The sequence below is a fragment of the Rhinatrema bivittatum genome, chromosome 8, assembly GCF_901001135.1.
Source record: "Rhinatrema bivittatum chromosome 8, aRhiBiv1.1, whole genome shotgun sequence".
NCBI classification, from domain to species: domain Eukaryota; kingdom Metazoa; phylum Chordata; class Amphibia; order Gymnophiona; family Rhinatrematidae; genus Rhinatrema; species Rhinatrema bivittatum.
Window position 1 is genome coordinate 217804401 of NC_042622.1, and position 24532 is coordinate 217828932.

The 24532-nt window shown below is 44.7% G+C and overlaps 1 protein-coding gene across 3 annotated transcripts in view; it reads right to left on the reverse strand.

Moving 5' to 3' along the window:
• Nucleotides 1–24532, reverse strand: part of PWWP3A (PWWP domain containing 3A, DNA repair factor) — a 102098-nt gene that overhangs the window by 29569 nt on the left and 47997 nt on the right. For all 3 annotated transcript variants that reach the window (XM_029613229.1, XM_029613228.1, XM_029613230.1), the window contains exons 9-12: nucleotides 9804–9864; nucleotides 9323–9398; nucleotides 2183–2233; nucleotides 1136–1572 (exon numbers count right to left, since the gene is read on the reverse strand). In XM_029613229.1, the coding sequence (XP_029469089.1) occupies nucleotides 1136–1572; nucleotides 2183–2233; nucleotides 9323–9398; nucleotides 9804–9864 (625 nt within the window). The remainder of the gene's footprint in view (nucleotides 1–1135; nucleotides 1573–2182; nucleotides 2234–9322; nucleotides 9399–9803; nucleotides 9865–24532) is intronic.

Here is a 24532-nt window from a genome sequence, read left to right on the forward strand (position 1 = left end):
CCAATCTGTTATTAGAAAAGTAGGTTGGCGTACTCTGGTTAAAAAGGCTTGGTTGGGGGGGAAAAAAAGTCATTTTACTCAACTGGATGGAACAGTCAGCACCCTCATACTGGTCTTGGCATATTCACTTTCATCGCATGATGCAAATGGACAGCCTCACTTCTAAAATCTCACTGTCACAGTGTAGAATTTTCTTGGGAGCTTGGGAAGTACATCTTCAAGCTTTGCCGCACCACGCTCTGAGTTTGATCCTTAATGACTGAACACTGAACGTAGACCACATATTTGGACAGGATATGGGTTCCTATGCTCCTGATTTCGCTTTGACCACCGATTCTATTGTTGTATTTTTGTGACCTCTCTGCTAGGACCTGGGAGGAGGGGATTGGAGGTACTGTGTTTCCCGTAAACATTGATCCTTAACGGTCTCGTCCTACTGCAGTTATTTAAGGAACTGGTATGGGGGATGTATCAGAGTACAGCATCCTCGAGTACCTCCCAGCAAAGGCCTCCAGGATGAGAGACCTTGTCATTTTGACCTTGTGTGGATACGGGCACACAGGATAAAATGTAATGGGTGTTTCCTATTATTCGATGAGTATCATTGCAAATATCCGTACTCTGTTCTATGTTTTCCTGTTTCGGTGTAACCCATGTTTTCCAGTTCAGTGTGCTACACTCAATAAAAATTGTTTTTTCCATGAAAACCCCCGAAAGTGCAGAGGGACCAGATGCAATGCGGAATGGAAGAAAAAACAATTTCTCACAGAAAAAGTGCGAGCTCCACAGTCACAAGGCTTCAGCTTCACGGAAAAAGAGAGACTGAAGAGGGGCCCTGTGTGGACATGTGGTTAGTGGCATGCTGGGCAGGCTTAGTGTGTCTGTCAACGTTATTAGAAACTTAGACAAACGTTTTTTGTGCCAGGCTTCATCTGATGATGTCACCCATGTGAGGACTAACATCCTGCTTGTCCTTGGAGAAACTTATTATATTAAACTTAGGTAAGACAGGATATCAGTCCCAATTCCCCATATATGTCTCAGTCTTACATATATAAAACTTTGCACCAATGCTCTCCAGTGAGCGAAAAAAACCCTCCCAAGACAGCCAAGAAGGAACTGCTCCCAAATATACCTCAGGCAGGAGTACATCCAGGGTAAAGCGGGTATGGTCCCCATTCTTTAGTGTCTCCATACTGCTGCTCATTTGATCACACACAGTCTTCAAATAAGCCACTACCTTCTCACATTGTCCTTCATCTTCCAAGTAGGTCTCAATGCAAGTCAGGCACTGGCTTGGATTAAGGAAATCTTGCAGCCAACGAGATTTTTTTTTGCCTTTCATGACAGCCAGAAGATGCTTCTCCACTTTATTGTTCTTCACAATATAATCCACCAGCTTCTCATTGGCCTTATCTCTGGCAGCCCTAGCTCGATCAGGGAGCATCTTCTTGGAGAGCTGCCTCTTGGTGGGAGTGATCATAGACTGAGATTCTTCTTTAACTTCTCTTTCAAGGACTGGAAAGGTTATTCGGAAGGGACCTTGATCAACTTCTTTCCTAACTGGTTTACCTGAAGTGGAACCAAAACAGTACTAATTAAGATGCACCATTTCAACTTTTATTTTTTTTAAAACTTGTATGAAAAAGGAGTCCAGCCCCATTGTGCACTCAGGTCCAGAGAGAGTGGAAAGATTGTTGCTTCTACCACGACAGCCCCTGATGGCTAATGAGTGGCACTGAAGTCACCTGAGCAGACTGTACAGGAATGTGGGAGGAGCTTAAAGGCAGGGAGAAAAAATATCCTCACAGCAGCACAGACTATTTATATGCGAGAATAAACCATAAAATACATCAACCTATAATTAAAACAGGTAAGTTTCTTTAGCTATGCTACAGAAAATATTATGAAAAGCATTTGCCCCCAAGCTGAATAGGAAAGGGAGGTCAGACCTGATAAAAAGTCCAATTCCCTCATAATCATTATCTATGAGCCAGTCTCCATTTTGCGCAATAGTTGGTCAAGCAAGCTTTAAATACTGATGCTCTGCATAGATCGCTGCAGTCCATCCACAGATCAAACTGTGCAAGACTATCAAAGCGTCACATCTGACTGTTTCAGCCATTTTATTTTCTCCTTTAAATGATCTGAATCTTTAAAGCAACACAAGAACTATACTTACTGATATCTGCATAACAATACTCTACAAAAGTTCCTGCAAAAGAATGACAGCCTAAACAAAAAAAGAAACAAAAAACAAAGATCACTCACATTATAAGAACATAAAAATTGCCATCCTGGGTCAGATAGAATAATGGGGTTAATGATACTTTGTTTCCAACAGTGGGCAATCCAGATTACAAGTACCTGCTAAGATCTCAAACAGTAAACAGATTTCATGCTACTATCATGTAGTGATAAGTAGTGGCTATTCCCTAAATTTACTTGGCAGATAACAGTTTATGGACTTCTCTTCCAAGACCTTGTCTAAAATCTTTTTTAAACCCAGTTACGCTAACTGCCTTAACCATATCTTCCAGCAATGAATTCCAGAGCTTTATTGTGCGTTGAGTGAAATAATTTTTTCCGATTTGTTTTGAATATGCTACTCACTAACTTCATGGAGCATCCCCTAGTCTTTGTACTTTTAGAAAGAGTGAATAACTGACATATTTACCTGTTCTATTTCATTCATGATTTTACAGACCTATCATATCTCCCCTCAGCCGACTCTTCTCTAAGCTGAACAGCCTTAACCTCTAATCTTTTCTCAAGGGGAGCCATTTCATTCTTTATCATTTTGTTCACCCTTCTCTGTACCTCTTCTAATACAACTATATCTTCAAGTTTGAAGAAGCAGTCTCCTTGTATGAATGTTAATGTTTACCTCACATGGTAGCTATACTTGAGGCACATACATATGTACAAGAACATTTAGTATGTAAAAAAAGATCGCCTTATCGTATATACAGTAGCTGAATACACAGGTTAACAGGGGCATCATTAGGATCCAAGATGGCAATGGCTACCCTTTGCCCAAGTTCTAACTGCAAGCGGTCTTCTGTTTGGTCAAACCCAAATGCCCTTCCTGATACCTATGCAGTTGTAAGAAGATAGGGAAACAAAATATTTACCCCACAGTTTTCAATCTCCAGCCCAAAACTGTCCTTGGTGGAACGTTTGTATGCACAGCATCCCCAGTGGATCTAAAGCTGTCTGAGCCCTGGTTCACAGGTTCTCCCCTGGTCTAGGACATTGCCAAGTATCCTAAATAATTGTGGCAGTCAATCTATGTGTAATGCTTTTGCACATGGCATCAGGATAGAGTGATATTAGTTGTATAGGAAAATTGATTCTTACCTGCTGATTTTCGTTCCTGTAGCACCACGGATCAGTCCAGACTCCTGGGTCTTGCCTCCCGTCCAGTAGATGGAGATAGAGGTTTTGACTGACTCTGCCACTTAACGCGAGGTGCCACTTGCAGTCCATCAGTATTGAACTGTACCCAAGCCAAATGCAAAACTCCTAAAAACCAATTTGAACCATTTTATAAAACCAAACGTTGCCTGCACAAGAACCTGAGCCATTCTTCAGAGCAAGCAAGTGATTGAGCGGACTCTCCAATTCCCATTTCCTGAACTGGGCGGGGACTCTGGACTGATCCGTAGTATTACAGGAACGAAAATTAGCAGGTTAAGAAACAAAACTTTACTTTCCTTGTTCATACCTGGATCAGTCCAGACTTCTGGGATGTATCAAAGCTTCCCTACAGTGGCTGGGGGACTGCGAGAGTCCTGCTCGGAGCACACTTTCTCCAAACCCTCCAGGCTCTGGAGCCTGGACATCCAAAATAGTAATGCCTGGCAAAAGTGTGGAAAGACTTCCAAGTAGCCGCCCTACAGATTTCTTGCAGTGAGACTTGCTGGCACTCTGCCCAGGAGGCTGCTTGCGATCGGGCAGAATGCGCCTGAAGACCCTGAACAATATATGCAGAGTTAATGGCCTCCTTCAACCACCGCGCAATAGTGGCCTTGGAGGCCTTAGGCCCCCACCTAGGGCCACTCCACAGCACAAAAAGATGATCTGACAAGCGGAAACTGTTCGTCACCTCCAAATAACGCAACAGAGCCTGCCTCACATCTAACGTCCGCAAATCTTTAGACTGAGGTGTGGAATGGTCCAAGTCTGGAAAAGATGGCAGCTCCACAGACTGATTTAAATGAAAGGACAATACCACCTTAGGTAGACAGGAGGGAACAGTTCAAGGACACTCCCATATCAGTAATTCGTAAGAAGGGCTCCCGGCACACTAAAGCCTGAAGCTCCAACACCCACCTAGCAGAAGATATTGCCACTAGGAAGATCAACTTCAAAGTAAGATCCTTCAACGTCACCCGCTTCAAGGGCTCAACCAGAGACATACACAGCTTTCAGGACATTAAGGCTCCAGGAAGGACAAGGATTCCAAACCAGAGGATGCAAATGTTTTGCTCCCTGAAGAAAACGCACTACATCTGAATGTGCCGATAAGGCAACTCCTCACACTGCCATGAAAACAACCTAGGACCGCCACCTGAACTCTCAGGGAATTAAAGGATAAACCCTTAACAAGGCCATCCTGTAAAAAAGTCAAGACATCCCCCACTGAGCCCAGAGTAGGATCTACTTTGTGCTCTGGGCACCAAGACTCAAAAATTCCCCACACTCTGACATTGCCAAAGAAGTGGAGGTCTTCCTGGACTGGAACAGGGTGGCGATCACCCCATCCGAATAACCCTTATTCTTCAAAACGCTCCCTCTCAAAAGCCAAGCCGCTAGACAAAAGCAATCTTCCTGATCAAAATAAACGGGGCCTTGATGTAAGAGTTTTGGTAGGTGCCCCAAACCGCAGGGGCTGTCCACCGCTAGGTTGATCAGATCTGCGAACCATGGACGTCTAGGCCACTCTGGAGCCACGAGAACCACCTCGCGCCTGGGTGGATTTCTATGTGGCGCATGACCTTGCCTATTAATGGCCATGGCGGGAACACATATAGGAGAATATGCAACAGCCAGGGCAGAACTAGGGCATCCACCCCTTCCGCGCCTGTCTCCCTCCGCCTGTTGAAGAACAGAGGAGCCTTGGCACTGCGAAAAGTCGCCATCAGGTCCAAATGAGGTGAAATGATTCGGACTGTTCCCACTCTCCAGGATCCAGCTGATGGCGGCTCAGAAAATCCGCCTGATAATTGTCTGCGCCTGTGATGTGGGATGTGGTATGCTGCTACTCTCTCCAGATGCAACTCTGCCCAAGTAACCAATTCCCGGGCTTCTTGGGCTACTGCTCGGCTCTTGGTCCCGTCTTGACAACTGATGTATGCCACCATTGTTCGATAACACCCTTACTGGCCTTCCCCTGACCAGGGGTAGGAGAGCCTGGAGAACCAGCTGTACTGCTCTGGTCTCTAACCGGTTGATCGACCATGAGGCCTCCTCTAGAGACCATTGGCCCTGCACCGATCTCTCCTGCCAGACCACTCCCCAACCGGAGAGACTGGCATCCATGGTAACAATCGTCCAAGACGGGATATCCAGGTCTACTCCCCTCCGCAACTTGTCTGGCAGAAGCCACCATTGCAGACTGGTCCTCGCCAACTCCGTGAGGGGAAGAGGTAGTTGAAAACGCTCAGACATCGGAACCCAATGGGATAGTAAAACAGACTGTAGAGGCCTCATATGAGCAAACGCCCATGGTACCAACTCCAAGGTGGCAGCCATAGATCTGAGCACTTGCAAGAAGTACCAAACTCGGGCAACATATTGTCTATCAGCATCCAAACCTGAGCTTGCAACTTGGCAATCCTCTCCTCGGGGAGGAAGACCTTCCCTATGCTCGTATCAAACTGAGCTCCCAGGAATGCCAATTTCTGGGAAGGAATCAAATCACTTTTGGACAGATTGATTATCCAACCTAACACCTTCAGGTGCTGAAGGACCCGATCCACCGCCTTTGCATGAATCAGCCAGTCATCCAAGTATGGGTGGACCAGGACCCCTTCCTTGCAGAGAACTGCCGCCACCATGACCATGAGCTTGGTAAAGGTCCTGGGAGCCATCGCCAATCTGAAGGGTAGGGCGCAAAATTGATAATGCCTTCCCCGAATCATGACCCTCAGATATTTCTGGTGATCACGCCATATCCTTATGTGCAGATATGCTTCTGTTACGTCCAAAGAGGAGAGATATTTTCCCCTGTGCACCGATGCAATGACTGACTGCAGGGTCTCCATACGGAAGCAGGAGATTCTCAGAGTCTTGTTTACCCTCTTTAAATCTAGAATGGGATGGAAGGTATCTTTCTTTCTTGGTACTACAAAATAGATGGAGTATTGATCCTGCCCTCGCTCCTCTGGAGGCACTGGCACGATGGCTACCAGCTCTCTGAGGCAGAAGACAGTGTTCCAAACTGCCACCCTTTTCTGCTCTTAAGAGCACGGGGAAATCAAAAAGTGATCTCTTAGAGGCTGAGTAAATTCTAAAGGGTAGTCTTTTTCTATTAAACTTAAGACCCACTGGTCCGATGTGTTTCTGGTCCACTCCTCATAGAAAAGAGCCAACTGGCCCACTATCACTGGCACAGAGGAGTGAGCTGGCCTCAGCTCATTGGGGGGATTTATCTCCGCCCTACTCCTGGGAAGAGTCATCTTGCCCAGGCTGGCGTCCACAAAAGGACTGGTTCCATGACTGCTGTCTGCTGGCGCCTTGACGTGAAGAGGACCCTGAAGATCTGGAGGACCTGAATCTCCGATTTCCTCGAAAGCAAGAGGGAAAGGTATTCCTAGCCTTTAGCTTGTCCTCTGGTAGTTTATGCAACTTATTCTCCTCGAGGGATTTAATCATCTCTAAGTCCTTTCCAAAGAGCAACTTCCCTTTAAAGGGCAGCGAGCCAAGTTGTGTCTTAGAGGAAATATCTGCCACCCAGTTCCTCAACCAGAGGAGTCTGCGAGCTGCCACCATAGCCTGCGAAGAAGTCTGGAGATCAAAGAGCGCATCCGTACTACAGGCCACTACATCTTCCAGCCGCAGGTGATACGGCTCTGTCCATTTGCAACTGCTGAACCCAGCGCAGACCTGCTCTCAGTATAAAACTGCTACAAATAGCAGCCCGGGCTCCAAGCGCCAATACTTCAAATATCTTTTTGAGGTGACCTTCCACCTTCCTATGTTGAAGATCCTTGAGAGCTGCAGTGCTGGTGATCGGAATGGTTGTTTTCTTAGTGACCGCTGAAACCGAAGCATCCACTTTAGGTACCGTCCGGAGATCCAGTGCTTCCTGCGGTAACGGATACAATTCGTACATGGCCCGCATGATCTTCAACTCTGTGTCCAGGGTATCCCACTCCCGGAAAAGCAAGGCAGTGACCGACTGATGGAATGTGAAAGACCTGGTGGGACCTCTGGGACCCACCATAACCGGATCTACTGCTCCCAATTCCGAGCTCTCCAGAGAAGTGTCAATACCCTCCAAGACTGCAGGTATGAGCGGGCTCAGCTCCAACCTGCGCAACAGCCGGACTACCTTAGGATCATCTCCTTTGACGGTAGGTGCCTGTGAGGAATCGTGGTCCAGGCTCTGAGGACCCAGCCCAGGGTCAGCCCCCGAAGGTCCTGATCCTGGGGATCGTCTTGCCACGAGACCTCTGCAGAGCTGTCTGCCACCAGTGGGAGCTGAAGAGGCCTCAGATGTCGTTTGGCCTTTGGGATCGTGGCATCGGGGAAGCAGAAAACCCACGCCGGGGGAGGGGGGGGGGGAGGGAAATGGGAGAGCCGCCACTGAGCAGGAGAAGCTAGAGCCGTGCCTGGGAACGCACCGGCAGCACAAAAAAAAAAAAGAGTTAACTTAAGAAAAAACTTCCCTGAGATGGAAGTAGTCTCAAGTGGATCCCAACAAGGTGAGTGAACCGGGACCACCCCCCCCCTGGTGTCAACCCTGAATGGCGGCTAGGCTCTGGGAGCTGAAGTAGAATCCCCAACCACCAGCTCGCCTGCCTCACATACCAACCAGGGGGAATGATCCCACCAGGATCTAGCTAGCCCCTGGGAGACTGTATGAAGAAATAGTCGTAATCTTTTCTGTTTCCTTTTTTTTTTTTTTTTGAAATCTGACTGCAGGATTTTGTACCTCCACCATCTGCTGGAGACAGAGAAATACTGATGGACTGCTGGTGGCACCTTGTGTTAAGTGGCAGAGTTAGTCAAAACTTCTGTCTCCATCTGCTGGACGGAAGGCAAGACCCAGGAGTCTTAACTGATCCAGGTACATACAGAGAATTTATGTTTTGTGATTTAATAATTATGGATGTTTATTTTGTAACCTGTCACGAAGGTCTGTGCTTAAGCCAAAAGTGACAACCATTAACTCAATTTGGAATGTGATTTCATCAGTAGTTAAGTACATGATGATCCTTTTCATGGAATGGTGGATCTTCAGAACAAATTCTCTTCTTTTGCTTTGCTTCTTGCCACCAATATTAGATCAGGCAGGTGATACAACTTTTAGCTGACTCGGGGGTTGAATTTTATTTTCTCTCTCTTTCTCCCTTTGTTTTAATGAGGAAAATGAAAAAGTGAGTCTTTCCAGAGGTTCTTCAGTCTGGCCCAAATATGGCCCATTCTTTCCTTAGGAGTTCCCTACAAATACTTGGCAAAATTTCAGAATACATTTTTTTTATCCTTTCTAGAAGGTATGAGCATTCCTCCTCTTGTAGGTGCATACTTGTGTCAGATTCACCCACAGGTTTGATAATAGGAGCAAGTCAAGTGGAGGTTACTTTTGTCTGCTCTTAATGTCAGATGGGGCACATGGCTGTTATTTTTTGTTTGTTCTTTTGACTTTTCTCTTTCCTTTGTTTGGATCCTCAGTCGTGGATTTGACACGGATTTAGTTTGTCTTTCTTAATTATATTTAACCGGAAGAAGTCTTTTCCTGTGATAATTTATGGATGTATCAATGTCCTTTTCTTCTCAACTCATGTTTGAACTGTAAATTAATAGACCTCAATAGTAAGTTAAAACGGGGCCTCTCAAAACAACTGCAGATACCTTTTTCCTGGACTAACTATACATTTGTTAAGATAATACAACAAAAAGATATTGTATACAACTTAACCTTTATTTTTACACATCTAAGTGAATGGCCATGGCTACCACATTTAAAAGGATTAAAACCCAGTTCAACAGACCAGAAAAGCCAGCAAGCAGGCTATCAGTAGTCTAAGTCTTTGATAAAAGATTTACATGGTGCACAGGACAGGGTACCAGCAGCAAGCGTTTGTTTGCTCACCTACTCGAATCCTATAGTCTGAGATGAGGGTGATGCACCAGTCAATGGCCCTGGCATAGTTCTCCCTGGCTTTATCCTAGAAGTAAAATAAGGGTCAGTATTGACAGATAGTACAAAGACCATGTGTATGTGCCTTCTTAGCAGCAGGGGACAAAGCATGCTCAATCAACTCATGCTTGAATGAATGAAGGACACAAAATCCATTAAAAGAGTGATGGGAGAAATAGTTCAGCATTTTCTTTGTTTTTATTTTATTTTTTTTAAATGTCATGCGTGCTCGAGATTAAAAACCATCAGCACAAAGTATATGAAGAGACAGTTGCAAAAAAGTGTTCCGCGATGACTTTACTGTGTATACAGCTTCACTGTGAATACGGCAGGTGGCAGCATACATTAACTCCATGGCAGGAGAACGAAACAGCAAGTGTACACTTCTCAAAGTCATGGAGAGAACAACAGCTCAGTGTATTATTAGGCTTACCATTAGTTTCTGCTTTTCTTCACAATCAAAATGCTTCAGTGCTCGAAGAGATACAGAAAAACTTAAGATGAGAAAAAAAAAACAAACAAAGAAAATATTAATGCTCATAGTATGAGAGAAAAATCTTTCTTGGCAACTCATGCCTTAAATCTGCAACAACCATGGCTTCCTCTTCATCCAGTCAGACCAATTCAGACAAATGGGTTATGCTCACAGACCAGCAGATGAAGACAGAGCAATAGGTTCCTTGTATTTGTAGTTTAGATTTATTAAAATGTCTTAATTGCTCATGCATAAGCCCCAAGCGAGTCACAAAAAAAACAAACCACATAAAATTGCAATCAAATACTCAAAACAGTGACAAACTCATAAATAATAATCACATATAAAAGAATCATCTTCTAAAGTTGAAGTCTTAGCAGGGTTCAAAACATAATATTAAGCAAAAGCTAGTCCCATCAAAAATGACTTTAGTACTATTTTAAATGTTTTGGTGCACTCCATTAGTCTTTACCCTGCAGGCATAGTGTTCCACAAGGTGGGTACAACCACTGAAAATGCACAATCTGTTGCTGATAGTTGTGCCGATCTTACTGTTGGCACCTCAAGGAGTCCTCTTTCCTGAGATCTTTAAGTTTCTGGTAGGCTGGTATATCCATAGTAAATTTGTCAAAGGCAGGGAAGAGAGTCTGAGAAGTTTTATATTCATCCATGTTTACCTCAGCCTGCCAGTATTCTCTGTCACCAGCAGATGGTAGATGTTGGGCATTTGATACGAGAAAGGCCTGCCATTTACTTCTAAGAAACACAGGAAATTCTGGGTCATTAGCCAATGAAGTGGGGAGTCGCCATTGCCCCCCATACTAGGGCCACCCATCTGTAGGGTGCCCGTTACCAGACTATGATCAGATATCACCAGCGCTTCAATGTCTGATTTAATGAATTTAGGGAAGAGAGACTCAGAAATAAGCAAGTAATCAATCCGAGACTGGGCCAAATGGGCTTTTGCTATACGTGTGAATTCTCGAGCGCCGGGATGCAATACTCGCCATAAATCCAACAGGCCTAAATGTTTACACAAAAAACTGGGTCCTTTTCGCTCACTAATCTGGTGGCCACCTCTAGCCGGTTGCCTATCCAGTGCAGGATCTATAGCGAAATTGAAGTCTCTCCCCCCATAATTATAGGGCAATCCCCTAGTTTGGCAAGGTGAGATAGTAAAGTAGTGTAAAATTTGTGGTCATACACATTTGGGGCATAAATGGAGGCTAGAAGCATAGGGGATCCCATTAGATGTCCTTTCACTAACACATAACGTCCCGATGGGTCCGCATGACATTCCGTCATTTTGAAGGAGACAGATTGGTGAATCAAAATGGCGACTCCCCTGCTCTTTGAAGTCCCAGTGGCTTAGTAAAGTTGTGAAACCCACTTTTTCTTCAGTTTGGTGATTTCATGGGAAAGCATGTGTCTCTTGTAGAAATGTTATTTTTGCATGGAGTTTTGTTAACCGGGCAAAGACCTTCTCCCGCTTTATGGGGGTACCTAGTCCCGCCACATTCCACGTGACTATGTCTACTGCCATAGTGAAATGACAAAGTTGGTTAGTGAAAGGTATGGCCCCATAAGACACAGAAAAAAGTCGCAACATAGCAAGCTGTCCCTCAAAGCAGATGCAGTGCAACATATCCAGACAATATAAGAAAAACAAAAACAATGTCATGATCCTTAACATCAACCATAATTGTAGCATTAAGTACCCGGGTTTACAGAGGTTCTCTATATAATTGCCCACCCCATTGACCTCAAATGAGGGTGACCCAGCATGAGACCTAGTAACAAGTCTCCCATGCGGAGGGTCCAACTAACCCACACCCTGATTTAGTAAAACCTGATAGAATCAGGTAGGAGAACACGTAGATGTATTAATGTGTTTTGCTCCCCCCCCCCTCCCCTTCTCCATAGTAAAGAATTATGGCTCAGCACCTAAATAAAAAATTCCCTGGTGCTTCCATGAACTCAATCTCAGAACAAATCAGAGAAACAGTGTTATTAATGATAACAGTAGAAACTTAACCAGTATCCTCAGACTAGTAGGAGCGCATCTTCTACTGCGCATTTGACCCTCAGCACGGAGTGTAGCCAGTGGGCCATGGAGACTGTGATAGGAAAGGCAACAGAAAAATAAAATAAGAAGAAGTCAGACTCCACATGTTCGCAGTACTCCTGGTAGATAAATATCCACTGTGTAACAGAAAGAAAAAGTTCTCCAATGTGAGGGAAATTTCTTGTTTGTTTAATCCAATGATGGTGCCATGCGCTCAGAGGCTCAAAGTTGTTCCTCAGCAGGATGGTGAACTGAGTTAGGAAGATTTTGCACAAAGCCCCGTGCTTTGTGCAAAGCACAAATTTTGCACAAAGCCCCGCAGAGTCAAACATTTTTATCTGTCCCTGATGAGCGATTCGGAGCCTGGCAGGAAACATAAGTGCGAATCGAATTTGCTTTTTTATCAATTCAGAACAGACGTCGTGGAAAGCTTTACGTTGCAGGGTCACTCTCGGAGAAAAATCCTGAAAGATCAAAATCTTATGGGACTCCTAGAAGAATTCTCGCACTTTCCGGTAATGTTGTAGGACAAGTGATCGATTACAAAGTGTAAGAACTGTGCAATGACTACTCGGGATTTGCGTTCGGAATCTCCATTCGGAATCTCCATCAGTTCTCCGGCCTAGCTGATGCGACCTCTCTCAAAGAGACCCCCCGACGGGGAGGCTAAGGAGGGAACCACACCAAGCAGCCATGCTTCCAGTACACGCGGGAGGTCCGCCTCAGGTAATGCTTCTGGGAACCCTACAAGTTGTTTCGGTGTGACCGATTCTCTAGGTCATCAATCTTATCTTCACTTGCCGCAGCTTGTTTAACAAGTTCTTCGACTCGTTTTTCCAAGGATCCAATATCGTCCTCAGCCAGGCCTATCCGGCTTTCGAGTCTCTCAGTACGGGCATCAAATTCAGTGAGGGAGGCCCTCACATCTGCAATCTGTTCCGATAGTTGATGTAACCGGACATCCAATGCAGATACTACAGTGTGCGAGATTTTTTCTTCTAAGGTTTCGCCGTCCGGTTGTGAAACCATGCTTGTTGTGGCGGCCATTTTGATGCTGGGAACCGGCGGTTTAACTTTTTCCTTGCGTAGAGTTCTAGTAGCCATACGGCACCTCCAAGCACTCTGAGACATAGGCGATGGAAGGCTGTATATTTCGAAAAAGGTATTTACCGAGCCAAAAACGTAGCTGGGTAAAATGGTTATGGATAAAGCCGGGGAGGCAGCCGGAGCCTGGAGGAAAGCGCCCTACCAAGCCCACCACATCACGTGATCTCTGGGCTGAAGCTTTTAAAAACAGCTTGCCCCCTATATAGTTGCTCCTTTGCAGAAAATGTACAATTTTCTAAGGACGAGGAGATCCTTAATGCCAAAGTCCAATTTGGCGGGCATTACAGTTATCACCAAACCTGGAAGAGACCCCACACTATGCAGGTCCTATAGGCACATATCGCTAATTAATGTGGATCTTAAAATATTAGCTAAAATACTAGAAACCCGGCTTAATACCCATATAGCTTTGCTTATACATCAAGACCAAGTGGGATTTATTCCTGGCCGGATGGCTGGCGACAATGTCTGAAAGCTTGTGGACATTATGTGGTGGGTACATAATGAACATAATCCAACCCTATTTCTCTATAGATGCGGAAAAGACATTTGACCTTGTGCATTGGCCTTACCTTTTTCGGGTTTTGGAGAAGATTTTTGAACCTGGATAGATAAACTATATGATTGCCCCATAGCCTGTGTGAGTCAATGGGGGTATTCCAGTGACTTTGTAGTGGGCCAGGGCACTGGGCAAGGATGCCCTTTATCACTACTCTTTGCCCTATTTCTTGAGCCCCTTGCAATTAAATTAGGAATAATGACATTATTTCAGGTCACTCAAATTGTCCTTATTTGCAGATATTATATTTACAATGAACCATCCACACCTGTCACTGCTTGCTATTGAAACAGAGCTGGATAAGTTTAGCAAGGTGTCTGGATTTAAGGTTACTTGGGAGAAATCTGAGATTCTAAACATGTCATGTGACTAAGATGGTAGACTCCCTGAAGCCTCAGAATCCATTCAGGTGGACTAAACAAAAGCTAAAATACTTGGGGATCTACCTAGGACAACATCCATCCTCCCTGTATGACTTCAATTACCCTCCCTTGATGACTAGCATTTGGAGGGACCTAGAAAAGTGGGAACGATTATCTGTATCCTGGTTGGGTAGAATCGCACTAATTAAAATGAATGTCATACCGCACCTCTTATCTTTCAGACTCTACCTATTCACATACCCAACCTCTTGCTGAAACGGTGGCAGCGCAAAATCTTCAGTTTTATCTGGAACAGGCGTCCCCCCAAGAATGATGTGCTCTACCCAGAATGCCTCTAAGCTTGATGGTGACCTGGGAGTTCCCAGTATAGAGTTGTACTATGTAGTGGCGCAGCTTAGGCAAGTAATTGATTGGCATAAGCGAAGTTGACGTCCCTTCGGGACTCGTGTGATGCTCCCAGGTAGAGGATGCAGACGTTATGCGGATCAGTGATAGACATAGTCCGCTGGCACTGGGGGCGCGTTAGCGAAAACTGGAAGTGGCCATGATGGAGCAAACCAAAAGGGCCAAAGGACAGAACAGTGGCTGCAGGAGTCAATGACCAGTGGGCAAATACCTAGTTTTGTTGCTGTCTCAAGCATGGCAGGCAGCATGTCAGCTTCTGCAGAGCCCATGCTGCAATGGATGTGGAGCCAGAAAATCTTCCTCTCCAAGCACAAAGAGGCTTTGCAGAGTTTGGAACAGAGATTTTTTTATGAAAAGGAACCACAAAAATGGAAGTAAAGAGGAGGCTGGGAACCTCGGGCCAATTAGTCTGACCTTTGTGGGGAGCAGACTAATGGAATCACTGCTAAAACTGAGAACAGTGCAATTTTTGGAATCCATTGGATTGCAAGATCTAAGGCAGCAGGGTTTTACCAGAGATAAATCTTGTCTGACGAATCTGATCAATTTCTTTGACAGAGTGAGCAGAGTTGAATCAAGGAAGAGTGCTAAACATAGTATACTTGGATTTCAGCAAGGCCCTTGACATGGTGCAGGAGTAAAACGTATGTCAAAAGGATATCTTGGAAGAGATTAAATCTGATACTAAATTCAGATTCACTTATGGGGCTGTATACATTCTAACCACCTTCAGTGGGAAGATTTAAGAATTAAATTAGGAGTTAAAAAAAGGATTGTGGCTTTTGAGGACTAGAGTTGGCCACTCCTGACATATACTGTATAAGAGTTTTAAAAATGTCTTCAGCAGGCCTTTTTCAATGGGTCAAAGTTTGGTTTCCAAATCCACACCAGGAAATCACTGGGATTAACAAGTCCAGGTGTAGAGAACCTAGAGGAACAGTCTCTGGGTCCGTAGCTTCATGGGTGGGTTTACTGATCCAAACAACACTGTCAGGAAACAGGAGCTGAAGAAAAGTGGCATTGGAACCAGCTGTGATTTATTTCAGGCATTCTGTGGTGCACAGACTATGGTCCCAGGTTCCTCGCTGGTATTTATAAAAGACTCAGAAGGTAGGACTATAGGAAGGGATACAATGTTCTTAAGATAGTCTGAAATAAGGCTCCTTCCAGGCTTAACTTCTGTAGACAGGGGCTGCTCAGCAAAGTATGGTTCAGGACCTTCCTTGAGGTGCCTCTGTCTTAATAGGTCTAGTCCTGGTGTTTTCAGGCCATACAATGCTTATGTGGTTCTGGGCACTGTATACCTGGCCTCAAGATCAAGTAGACTTTTTTTTTTTTTTTTTAAACCATACATCACAAACACAAAAGGATCGTAGCACTGCAGTGGCTTCTTCTGTATAAAGTGGTTTAGGGATCAAATGCAGTGTGTATGGATGTTCTCAAGAGCAAGCATGGGAGCTCATGTGTTGGCTACATTGCATCCTTATGATTCACAGCAAATGACAGCAGAATTCCTAGGAGGGATGGTTTGTGTTTCAGTGTCTAAACTGAAACCAGATTTCCTCTGTGGGAGAGAATAGCGAGGTTATAGGAAAATTGGTTCTTACCTAATTTTCATTCCTGTACCACCACAGATCAGTCCAGACTCCTGGGTTTTGCCTCCCTTCCAGCAGATGGAGACAGAGAAAAAGTCTAGCTGAAACTGGCATATAACCTGGGGTGCCACCTGCAGACTGTTCAGTATTGACCTGTACCTAAGCCAAGATGCTAGTAAATGCAAACATAACTTAACTTGAGATTACACATTCCCCTGACTGAGCTGTTAGATATGGAACACTCTTTAATGGAAACAATCCTTTCCAACCTTAATGCCAGGAAAAAAAAAAAAAAGCCAACTTGTGCCAGTCTTCAGTTTATTTACAATAACAGAGTGAGTGGACTCTCCAAACCCGGCGGGACTCTGGACTGATTTATGGTACTACAGGAATGAAAATTAGCATGTAAGAACCAATTTTCCTTTCCCTGTACGTACCCAGATCAATCCAGACTCCTGGAATGTACCAAAGCTTCCCTACACAGGGTGGGACTGTGAGAGTCCCTCTTGCAGCACAACTTTCACCAAAGCCCATGGCATCTGGGGCCTGAATGTCCAAACGATAATGTCTGGCAAAATGTGCAACAACTTCCAAGTAGCTGCTCTACAAATCTCTCATGGCGACACTTGCTGACTTCGGCCCAGGATGTTGCCTGTGACCGCGTATTGCCTCTTTCAACCACTGCACTATGGTGCATTTTGAAGCTTTATGCCCCTTATTTGAGCCAGAGCAGAGCACAAAAATATGATCCAAAAGTTTAAAGATATTAGTAACCTTAAGATATCTCAACAAGGCTAGTTTTACATCCAAAGACTTCAATTCATTCTCATGAGGCATTATTGTGTCTAAAGTCGGAAATGCCAGCAGCTCTACAGTATGATTCAAATGAAAAGATTATACCACTTTTGGAAGAAAGGATGGAACTGTATGCAAAGAGACTCCAGCATCCATTATCTTCAAAAAAGGATCTCCGCAAAAAAAACAAAAACAAAAAAACACAACGGACTGCAACTCTGACATTCTTCTAGTGGAACAAATTGCTACCAGAAAAATGGACCTTTAAGGTAAGGTTCTTCAGAGTCACTTTACGCTGCAGTTCGAATGGAGCCCTACACCAACCTTTGCGCACCAATTTAAGACTCCTTGTACACCAGAGGCCGCAAATGCTTCGCTCCTCAGAGAAAACACACCACATCCGGATGTGCAGCAAAGGCTGCTCCATGCACTTTACCTCTAAGACAGCCCAATGCCGCCACTTGGACTTAAGAGTTAAAGGCCAACCCTTTCATCAATCCTCATTGCAAGGAGGACAAAATATGCATCACCAATGCATGCATAGGTACAACTCTGTATTCTTTGCACCAAGCCTCAAAAATTCTCCACACTCATACATAAGCCAATGATCTTGACTACTTCCCTAGCTTGCAACAGAGTCAAAATGACATCCTCAGGATATCCCTTACACCGCAAACGTTGCCTCTCAAAAGCCAAGCCGCGAGAGAGACGTGATCTGCCTGATCTGAAAATATGGGACCTTGGTGCAACAGGTTGGGAAGATGAGCGAGGCACAGCAGCCCAGCCACTGTGACATTGATCTAATCTGCAAACCATGGCTGCAAAGGCCACTCTGGCACCACTAGAATCACCTCTCCCAGATGAATCTCTATCCGCCGCAACACCTTTCCCACCAGAGGCCACAGAGGAAATACATAGAGAATCCCTTGGGGCCAAGGAAGCACTAATGCATTGACTCCCTCCTTTCTGCGTTCCCTTCTTTGACTGAAGAATCGTGGAGCCTTAGCATTCAACTGAATTGCCATCAAGTCCATGTGAGGAACACCCCCATCTGCGACGGATTAGTTGCATCACTTCCTCCACCAGCTCCCACTCCCCGGGATGCAGTTGCTGATGACTGAGAATCTCTGTCTGGACATTTCTATTCTGTCTATGTGGGAGGGCTGCCAACAACTCCAGATTCTGCACTACCCAGAGGATCAACTCCTGGGCTTCCTGAGCCACTGCTTGACTCTTGGTACTGCCCTGACAGTTGCTGTAAGCTACCGGTGTCGCATTGTACGGCAATTCTTGAACCAGTCGCCCTTGCAAACTAGGCAGAAGGCCTGCAACGCCAGGGGCACTGTTCTGGTCTCTGACTTAGAGGCCACGAGGCTTCTTCCGGTGACCACCAACCATGTGCTGTCTAAGACTGACACACAGCACCCCAACTGGTGAGGCTCGCATTGGTTGCAACCACCAACCAATTCAGGAATTGCAGGGTTACCCCCTCCCCAATTCAAATAGCCCTGACAAAGCCACCATAAGAGACTCGACCTGGCCACATCTGTAAGAGGTAACGGTAAATGAAACTGCTCTGACCAACTGATACCACCATGAAAGCAAGGCTGTCTCCAGAGGTCTCATGTGAACAAATGCCCAAGGAACTAATTGCAACATGGAAGCCATGAAGCTGTGAATCTGCGCACTGTCCAAACCATGAACCAGATTCTGCAGCTTCTTGATCCATTCCTGGATGAGAAACACTCTCCCGATCCTGGTATCAAAATGCACCCCCAGGAATTCCAACTCCTGAGACGGAATTACATGACTCAAAAATTCACAACCCAACCTAGAGATCTCAAGCAATGCAGCATCTCCACGACCGCCTGAACACAAAGGTCCTCAGACTTTGCTCTGATAAGCCAATCATCTAGATATGGGTGAACTAGAACTCCTCCTTTCCTGAGGGCCGCCACCACCACCATCACCTTAGTGAAGATTCTCGGGGCCGTCAGACCGAAGGGCAGGGCGTGAAACTGGAAATGAGACCAGAGAATCATGAACCTCAGAAAATTTTGATGATCTGGCCAGATTGGAATGTGCAAATAAGCTTCGGTCAAACCTAAAGGCTAAAAACTCTTCTTTGCGCACCGCCATGATTACAGACTAAGGTCTCCATCCGAAAACACACCATATTCACTCTTTTCAGATCAAAGATTGGTCGTAATGTCCCTTCCTTCTTTGGGACCATACCTTACTCTTCTACAGGTACAGGCACAATGGCACCTAATGACCGTAAACGGGCGACAGTCTCTCGAACCACGTGCCATTTCTTTGCATAGGCACAAGGAGATACCATGAACAGATCCTTTAACTGTCGAGCAAACTCTAAAGCGTAACTGTGTTCTATCACGTTTAGAACCCACTGGTCCAAATTTTTTTCGCAATTGTTAACTTTTGTTCTATGGACAAAAAGTCTGGGTTTATCCAGATATTACCAGAGTAACCCAGTTGCGTCGGGGGAAAAAAAAAAAAGTTTTTCTATGCGCTCTGAAGTGCTGTCTAAGGGGGGGGGGGGGGGGGGCAATTTACCTTATACTACCCATGTAAATACCTTATTAAATATTCTAATGTTAATTATGTTTTCTTTGAAACTTCCCAACTTAGAGCGTTTCTAGACTCTCACGTCTAATTGTATTTTAGCAGTCGGACATTTAAACAAGTTTGATGTTTTTCTTCTCATTTTTACATTTTCCTTAAATTGTACTTTCATTTCTTAGTCTTATTCCCCTCTTTCTTTCTTTTTTTATTCAGGTGTGTAAAGTTATTTTTTTTTTCTTGTTGACTTATTACATTGTATACACCTCTCATTTCTGTAACAAAAGTCTTCTTGTTAAGTTGTAAAGCATAAAAAAAAAAAAAAAAAAAAAAGAAAGAAAGAACCTACTGCTCCGATGTGATCCTGGTCCACTCAAAGAAAAAGGTATGACCAGTACAGAGGAGTGGACCGGCCTTGATTCACTGGGCAGACTTGGTACCTGAAGCCCCCTGGCTGGAACCATTTCTGTTTGGCCTCAGGCCTCGAAAGGACTGATTCCAGAACTGCTCTCTTCCAGTTCCCTGCCTCTGAGTTCCAGCTGAAACTTGAGATTGTTGAAAACGCCAGCATGCCCGAAAGCATGACCATACAGATGAGGAACCTCTGCTGATCTTTGGCTTATCCTCTGGCAGCTTGTGTCCTTTATTCTCACCCAGCTTCTTGATGAGTGTCTCTAAACAAACAGTCTCCAAAAAGAAGCTTCCCTTTAATAGGTAATGCCTCCAATTGAGACTTAGACCAAACATCCACCGACCAGTTCCGCAACCAAAGGAGCCGCCTGGCTGAAACTGCAGACATCATAGTCCAGGACAACATATGGACGAGGTCAATCAATGCATCCGCTCTGTAGGCCACTACAGCTTCCAGCCCCTCGGCCTGCTTGGCCTCTGATGCTGACATCACCTTATCCAACTGCAACTGCTGCACCCAGCGTAAATGCCCAAAGCAGATACCTCAAAAATCTTTTTGATGTGGACCTCCAATTTTCTATCCTGCTTATCCTTCAGTGCAGCAGACCCTGCCACAGGGACATAAGAACATAAGAAAATGCCATACTGAGTCAGACCAAGGGTCCATCAAGCCCAGCATCCTGTTTCCAACAGTGGCCAATCCAGGCCATAAGAACCTGGCAAGTACCCAAAAACTAAGTCTATTCCATGTAACCATTGCTAATGGCAGTGGCTATTCTCTAAGTGAACTTAATAGCAGGTAATGGACTTCTCCTCCAAGAACTTATCCAATCCTTTTTTAAACACAGCTATACTAACTGCACTAGCCACATTCTCTGGCAACAAATTCCAGAGTTTAAATGTGCATTGAGTAAAAAAGAACTTTCTCCAATTAGTTTTAAATGTGCCCCATGCTAACTTCATGGAGTGCCCCCTAGTCTTTCTACTATCCGAAAGAGTAAATAACCGATTCACATCTACCCGTTCTAGACCTCTCATGATTTTAAACACCTCTATCATATCCCCACTCAGTCTTCTCTTCTCCAAGCTGAAAAGTCCTAACCTCTTTAGTCTTTCCTCATAGGGGAGCTGTTCCATTCCCCTTATCGTCACCGCCAAAGACAACGACTATCCCTGGCATCCATAATAACTCTGTCTTCTGGCAATTTTTCCATAGCTCTACCAAACTTCAAACCTGTGTCTGGAGTTTCCCACTCCTGGAGTGCCAGCTTCTTTATGGATTTGTGAAATGGAAAAGCCTTCAATGGACCTCTCAAACCCTCCATGACTGGGTCCACTTCTTCATGATCCGATTTATCTTTTGGTTCTTTGATTCCCATAGCCCCTGGGAGGCTGTTCCATACATCTACTACCCTCTCTGTAGAGAAATGTTTCCTAAAATTACTGCTGACTCTACCCACTTGCACCCTCATTCCATGATTCCTCGTTCAAGAGCATCCTTTCTGTTGAGAGGCTTGCCATCTGTGCATGGAAATCTGAGATTCTTAAATGTATATCTCCCTTATCCTCTCAGACATACAGTCTATCCTCATATGCTTTAGAACAAAGACCACAGACTATTTTAGTAGCCACCTTCTGGACTAACTTCAAAACACTTTATATCATTTTGAAGGTACAGTCTCCAGAACTGTACACAGTATTCCAAATGAGGTCTCACCAAGGATCTATACAGGGGCAATATTGCTTCTCTTTTTCTGCTGACCATTCCTCTCACTATGCAGCCAAGCGTCTTTCTGGCTTTTACCATCATTTTATCCCCTTGTTTGGCCAAGTTGGACCCTGACTGCCACGTTGGATCAGCTTCTCTTCAAGACTTGATCCTGGTTCCCATGGACCAATGGGGTCAGAGTCATTATTTGATCTGTTTGTGCTCAAAAAAGATGGAAACTTTCACCTCATTCTGAAACTGAATCAGGTCAACAAATTTTCTCTGAGTGTTTCGTTTCATACTGGACATCTTGAAGTCCATGATTTGGGCAATGAGGTAAGGGGAGTTTAGCTCCCTGAATCTCAACTCCATATACTTAGCAGAAAAGACTTCCAGTAATTCCTTCGTTTTTGCAGTGCTAACAGAGCATTTTCAGTTTCAGGCTCTTCCCTTCAGGAAGGTCTTTCTCTGGTGGAAGGAGGGTATTTTGTTCCTTCCTTGTCTGGACGATTGATTTTTAAGAGCAAAGTCAGAGGCAGACATTTTTTCCAAGAGCAGTTTAGTTCCTTCCCAGATCCTGCATTATCTGGAACCCTTTTTGACATGGAGGCAAGATGGGTCTGCCTAAGAAAGGGATTGAAAAACTGCAGCACTGAATCTTCATTGCCATCTGTACGAAGGCAGATAATGTGCAGCTAATTTCAGTTGCTCAGCTATATGGCAGCAGCACTGGAACTGGTTTTCTGGGCAAGGGCTTACATAAGGCCACGGCAGAAAGCTTTGCTGTCCAGATGGGATCTCCATCTCTGGATTATAATGTTTGGCTGGCAGTGCCAAGGATGGACTGGACCAGTTTGATTTAGGGGCAACAGTTGTAAATTGGAACCCAGGTGCACTCTACATAGACAAACAGGAAGCAGTGGAATGTCTAAGGGGAAGATTGTTGCCATATTCCAAATTTTTCTTAGAGAAAATTAGGCAGCTTGATTGCATACTCCTTAGCCACCCTGAATAGTGCAGAAAACATGGAGGAGTCTCCCAGATCAGCAGAACATCCTATTATGGTCCATCTTAGGAAATATTCCAGGGTTTCCCCCCCCCACCTTGCATCAGGCAATTCAAGACCAAATGGACCTGGAGTGCGTTCTTCAAAAGCCAACTTTAAGGAACACCACTGACTAAGTTGTATCCTCTGGCCTTACAAGAGAGGGACATGCTGGTCCTGATCAGTCATGAAGCAGACTGTTAAGGTCTTGTTATCACTTAAGAGCTAGTCTCTCGAGCTTTGGCTCTGCACAAAGTGTCTTTTTTTTTTTTTTAATCTGTTTAGTCCTCGAGTGGTTTAAAAACAAACCCACACCCAGTAAGCAGCCATTCTCTAGCAACGTGTCAGCACTTTCCAAGTCTTTGCAGAAAGCTTCTTTTTTGGCCTCAGTGCTTGTTTTCTTGACAATTTAGATAGCATCATTGCATAATACAGGGGGCGCATGTATTGGGTAGTCCCTTTCCTTGCCTCCAGCGATAGCTGCATTTTCTCCCCATATAGGAGAACACTTTTAGCCTCCAAGAAAGATCCCCATTCCTTTTGGGGTGTACCCTTTTCTAGGGGCAGTTTAACCTATTGGGGGGCCTTTTCTAGTGCTGTTTTCCTTGGAAACCCTCTTCCTTGTGGCTCTTTTACTGCAAGAGAATTGGAGATGCAGGAACAATGCAGAGACATTTTGCTAAAATATGTGCAGATCCTTCTGTCTTCCGATTGTGGTTTGGGAATTAGGTTGGTTTTTTTTGCTTCTGTTTTTTTATCGAATCTGCTTGGCTTCTCATTTGACCTGTCAGGAGACTTCCTAGTCTCCTCAAGGTTGTAAACACCCTTAGAAGGTTGGACCCTGATTTGGGTTGTGTGAGAGAGCTCAGTCACTTGTGAGCAGAGTAGCGATTTGGTTTCTTCTTAGGTGTTTTAGGAGGCAGTGTCTTGGTCTTCCTCACATTTCTTTCAAAGCATCATTGCTTGAATGGGGGTGTCAGAGGAGACTTTTTTTTTTTTTTTTTTACCTCCAAGGTGTTGAGAGTTTGCCAGTTCCCAACTTATTCAGGAGTAGCTTGGGTATATCCCATTTGTCTGTACTAGTTTGACTGGATGAAGAGGAAGAAGAAAAGGAAAATTTGTTCTTACCTGCTAATTTTCATTCTTGGAATACCCCAGATCAGTCCAGACAAGTAGGTTTTGCATCCCTACCAGCAGATGGAAGCAGAGAATAAAAACTTTTCAGGCACTGCTACTTAACCAAGAATGCCACATGCAGTCCCTCAGTATTGACCTGTACCCAAGCCACGATGATTGCTTCCCACACTCCAAGGATTTCTCCCTCTCGAGCGAGCTGAGGAATAAGTTGGAACCCCCAACAAAATTAAACCCTCAACTTAAAATAATGAAAAAAATTTCCAGTCTCAACATCACTGAGAACTATGTACAATCTCATTCCAAATTCTGCATCACTCACAGCTTCCAGAAGCAGGAAGGTTCTTTCAAAATAGTCCTAATAAAAATAAAGGGCCAGGAGTCTGGACTGATCTGAGGTATTCCAGGAACGAAAGTTAGCAGGTAAAAACCAAAATTTTCCTTTCCTGGCCATAACCCAGACAAGTGGGATATACCCAAGCCCCTCTACACTGGATGGGATCCCGAAAGACCTGCACGCAGTACACTTTCACCAAACAAGGCCTCTTTCAGGTCCCTGACATCGAAACAGTAATGTTTAGTAAAAGTGTGCAAAAAGGGCCAAGTAGCTGCTCGACAAATCTCGTACGGAGACACCAATTGAAACTCCGCTCAGAAGGCTGTCTGCGCCCTAGTCAAATGCATTTGTAATCCTTCAGCGATCGACTGACCTTTACAAATACAGGCCAAAACAATTGCCTCCTTTAACTATCTTGCAATCGTGCTCTTAGCCACTTTGCAACCCTTCGTTGGTCCACTGAACACCACAAAGAGGTGGTCCGACCTCCAAAATCCATTTGTCACCTTGAGATATTGTAAGAGCGCCTGATGTTCTGTTCCTGAACTCTGCATACTCTGCCT